This window comes from Geospiza fortis, unplaced genomic scaffold (genome assembly GCF_000277835.1).
Source record: "Geospiza fortis unplaced genomic scaffold, GeoFor_1.0 scaffold172, whole genome shotgun sequence".
NCBI lineage: Eukaryota > Metazoa > Chordata > Aves > Passeriformes > Thraupidae > Geospiza > Geospiza fortis.
In genome coordinates this window covers 9,375,982-9,380,820 of record NW_005054309.1, presented here as the reverse complement: position 1 = coordinate 9,380,820, position 4,839 = coordinate 9,375,982, and the positions used below count along the sequence as shown (strand labels likewise).

Genomic DNA, 4,839 nt, shown 5'->3' with positions numbered 1-4,839 from the left:
CACCAGTCCCTGTTTATATTCGAAAATAGAAATGCCTGTCATTTCCCAGGAAAAATGGTCACTAATCACTGATGTTTATGTTTAGCCAGGATGTGAAATAGGAAGTGTCGGAGATCTGGAAAATTGCATTTAATCCTGCTGGGGATGGTGGTGGGCTGGGAAACCCCTGGGCTGGCTGACAGTGTCCTTTAGTTACTGAGAAATGCAGAAATCAAGGATTTCACACTCTTGGGATGCTTTGAAGGAGCCACTTTCTGTCCCTAACATCTTTTCTTTTGTGCTTACACGACATTAAGGATTTCTCACAAGTTTTCTTTGCTTTTATCCCTGCAATTCTCTCTCCCATCTCTCTGTGGGGGAAGAGGGCAGCAGTTTTGTGGGGTTTAGCTGCTGGCTGGGGTTAAACCATGACAGAAACAGAAAATGCTCCTAAGTTCATATTTTTAATTTTCCTATCAGCATTCTTACTCCTTGAATGATAATAAAACTCAGAAATTACAAAGGTCAAAGTTTGGGCTGGAAGACCCCTCATGAGAAGCTCTGACACCTCTCAGGCAGAAAACACCAGGAAAATAAGATTTCTTCCAGTTTTGTTGACTTTACTTCATCTCCTTTCCTCTGCAGGCTGCTCTCCCCTCCCTTGTGCTTTTGTACTTCAGCACATTAGAATATTAGGTCAAACACCCTCACTAAAAAATGTGCTGTACAATATTTTTCATTTTTTGCTTGATTTTTTTCTCTTCATCTGCTGGAGACATCAATGGTAATTTTCCCCTCAGAGGTTTGCCCTTTGATCATGCCAGAGTTCCTACAAACATTATGTCAAAATGGGGCTTCCCCAGCTCCTTATAAATGTTTGCTGTGCTCAAATGTGCTGGGGAAAAAAAGGATTGCTTATTAATTTTGGAATTATTAGGAATTTTTATTATTTCCCCACTGCTTGCACACTCTGAATAATGGGATACAGAGCCTTAGGTGGCTCTGCTCTGGATAATGAGTAAAGGGTCACACAGAGGGTTAATCCTCATCTGATCTTTCACTCACACAGAAATTGCTGGGTTGTATTGTTTCTCCCAATAGTGGTGGTTTGGATCCTCGTGGTGGGAGCAGAGGGAGGGATTATTTGCTGTTTGCTGTGGAAACCACTTGAAATTCAACCTGTGGGGTAATCTAATTATAGTGTGAATGATGATCAGAGTAGGTGACAGGACTCACTTCCACAAACTTAAACCTGTATGTACCTTATGCTGTCTAATTTTAGGAGCTGCAGTGACAGGGACAGTGTTTTGCAGAGCAGGTTATTGAGATTTATATATAAACATATATACATAAAAGTTATGTGCATGGAAATGAAATATATACATGAAAATGAAATATATACATAATCCAGTGGAAACCAATAGTTCAAAGAAATGTAAATATCGCTCTGCAAAATCAAACATAGACCTGAATTTCTCTTTTTCCACTAAGAAACAGCTGTGTTCAATGGCAGGATGTGCTGTTTCTGGTGGGAGATGCTGCTGCAGGCTCCTTTGGGGCAGGATGGGGAGCTGCAGGGTGAACAAGGAACTTTCACTCAGTTTGCTCTCCACCAAGAGCAGCCCCATAGGAACGGTGTCACAGCACATCTTCATGGTGCAGGATGTGTTCCCAAGCCTGTCCCAGTGTCACACTTCATCCTGGGGACCTACCAGGTGCATTTTTTGCCTTGATGAATCAGCCTCCCAGCTCAGTTCCAGACTGAACCCCACTGAAGGCTTTGCTCTGCATCCCAGCCTGCCCCACCAAACTCACACAGAGGGGTGTGCTCAGGCTCTCAGCAGAGAGGGAGCCAGGAAGAGCTCGTGGATTAAACTTTAGATTAAATTTTACAATAATTAAAGCTGTATGAAAGCATTATGCAGCGATGAGTACAGCTATTGGTTATTTTCTGAGTTTTAATATGCTCATCTCTCCTGGTAAGAAAAATATTTATTACAAGCTCCAGCATGTAAAAGGGATGGGAGTTGTTAAGGCAATTAATCCTCCTACAAATCAAGGCAATCAATCAATCAATCAATCAATCACATTCATTGACAAGTAATTCTGTTAAAAGAGGGATGCACATAAAAACAAGCATTGAGTTCACCATGGAGGGACAGCACAGGGCTGGGGGTTGGCAGCCTCCAATTTTGGGGTGTCCTGGAGCTGGAGAGAGCCCAGGCAGAGGTAAAATGTGGAATTGGGATGGATGGTGGAGCCTTTGGCAAATGGCAGCCCCAAGATAACACCACGAAGCACAAAGAGCTCTTGCCTTGGATGGATAAACAGGGAATGCCAGGTTGAACTGGGAGGGAGAGGTGACACCTGGAATTACAACTCTGTAGGGATGACAGTGTTTAATTCTGGCAGGGAAAGTTCCAACAACATGTGGATGAATCACAGGTTTAAAGGTGGAGTGTGATTATTTGAGAAAAAGCACATTAGTGCAAGTCTCAAGGGTATGGCCTGTTTGTTTAACAAACAATTAAAAAAAAAAGGATTAAGAATTATTTTAATAGATCCTTAATAATCAACCTCTATATGGAACAAAAACAATAAAACTAATCTTACAAACTGTTGAACAAAATGTAAAACCTGGAAAATGCAGAGTTAGAATAGGCAAATTCAGTCTGGAAACACTAACATTTATAATGTAACATTTTAAGTGGAATTAAGGTTTAAAACAACCGAACAGTGTTTGTTCTGGATTTTTAATCAGTGGAAACATTTTTAATCAGTGGGAACATTTCAGTCCTACCTGTGTTTTGTGTTATGTACAAGGTTGGGTGACTAAATGAGCACAGTAGTCCCCTCTGGTTTCTAATCTATTACAAAAATTAATTAGATCGTGTTCCAATGTTGATTTCCCTTTACAAATCCATATATCCTTGACAAATCAAATGCAGGGTCCACCTTAGAAACAGAATTAATGCAGGATTTAAACATTAAAGTTAAAGAAATGCTTTTAGAGTGTGAATTGACTGTTTGGTTGTGTGTTCTCCAAGGAACAGATTTTTGTGTGTGTAATTTTCTCAGGAGAGACCACAAACCAAACTTCTGTAAAAAGATATCTTCCCTCCCCACCAGGCTTGGGACTAATCCTACATGATTGTTGTGGTGGGGGCTGTTTTTGTTACTGCTCTGAAACGTTTTCATTTCAAACTGAGCATCTCATTGAGAACCCCCAGCCCTGCTGAGAGGACAAGGGCTGCCCAGCTGGAGAGGGGTCGGATTTAATCCATTCCAACACCCAGATTAAATATTCCCACTTGCTCCTTGTGCAGGCTGGGCCATATTTCACTTCAAGATGAGTGGACTGGAACTGGGGATTTTGTCCTGGGCTTGCACTCAGCACACAGGGAGGAGATGCTTTCTGAAATCCCAATCTCTTCATCGTGTGAACATAACACACCTCCCTGTTATACACCTGAATGTTCTGAGCAAATTACATCCTCAAAGAGATTGGGTTTTTTTCCTCCTACTTCTACTGCTGGAAGTCCTTTCTAGTGTTTGAAATATTTTGTTTCTAACCCTTGAAACCATTACCTGCCTTTGGAACAACCGTTGCCCTGGCAAAGAAATGTTTTGTATTTGCTTTTATGGGTGGATAAACATTGATCCCTTAAGCTTGCCCAATACAGGGAGCAACACATCAACAGTTTATTTTACTGAAACCATGCTTTTGTCAGAACTAAAATAAGAATTCTGGATAACTGAACAATTAATCTGTTTCCATCATTCCAGCCAGGCTCCAAAGCAGCACTGAAACAGCCAAGCTTTTCCCCCTGCTGAAACAATATCCAACCAACCAACCAAACTTCCAGAGTAAACTCACCCAGTTTTGGCAAAAGTTGCCCAGTGTCTCATCATAGAGCGGCTCAGGAGCTCCTCAGCCTTGGTGTAATTGACTCTCCTCTCCAGGGGCAGCCCGAACACAAACTCGATCTCGTAGCCATGGAGGACCCCCATCCACTCTGGCCAGGGCAGCTTGGAGGAGCGATGCTCAAAGAAATAAAAGAAGACGTGGTGGCCCAGCTGCGCGAAGCTGGTGCTGAACTCCACCACGGGACAGGTGATGATGTAGTCCCCAATGATGTCATCGATGGCATCCCGGTAGTGCTCCGGCTTTCCCAGGTTTTCCCAGTCTGTGTAGTGGAAGATGATGGACTCTATGGCCAGTTTGCTGGCTCTTGGGAAGGCCAGAGTTAAAGCTGCCTCAAACTGGGTTTTATTGATCAAGCCATTGCTGTCCTTGTCCAGGCCAGGCACTCCGTATGCTAGAAAAAAGAAACCTTCATCCTTATTGACGCCCACCAGGATCTGGGTCTCTTTGAAAAGACCCTTCTCCATCAATATTTCTGGCATGTCCGGCAGGAAATCACCGTCCACGCTCGGGCAGAATTGTATTTGTAAAAAAGAACCGTCTGGAACGGCAAAACTTTCATTTTCCACTATTTCCTTCGGATCCTTCTCTTGGAGGCAGAAAATGAGCTCTGACTCATTGCTGGTGGGACACTGGAGCTGTTTGGCCAAAGCCACTGCCCTGTTCCTGGCCTCAGAAGATGTAATTGCAGCCCAGGGGGCATTTGCAGACCCACTCTGCAGGATGGCCCTGGTGAATAAAGGGTGGCTTTCAGGAGAAAGGAGGTGATAGGTGACAGAGGCCGAGCCAGCGCTCTCTCCAAACAGAGTCACACTTTTGGGATTGCCTCCAAAGGCTGCTATGTTCTCCTGGACCCACTGAAGTGCCAACCTTTGATCAAATAAACCTGCATTTCCAGGAGCTTTCTCGTTTCCTGGCAAGGACAGAAATCCCAG

At 43.4% G+C, this 4,839-nt stretch overlaps 1 protein-coding gene across 1 annotated transcript in view; it reads right to left on the bottom strand.

Moving 5' to 3' along the window:
• Positions 1-4,839, bottom strand: part of BCHE (butyrylcholinesterase) — a 27,621-nt gene that overhangs the window by 19,017 nt on the left and 3,765 nt on the right. The window contains exon 2 of the mRNA XM_031055407.1: positions 3,857-4,839. This exon is cut by the window's right edge and continues 515 nt beyond it. Coding sequence (XP_030911267.1) covers positions 3,857-4,839 — 983 coding nt within the window. The remainder of the gene's footprint in view (positions 1-3,856) is intronic.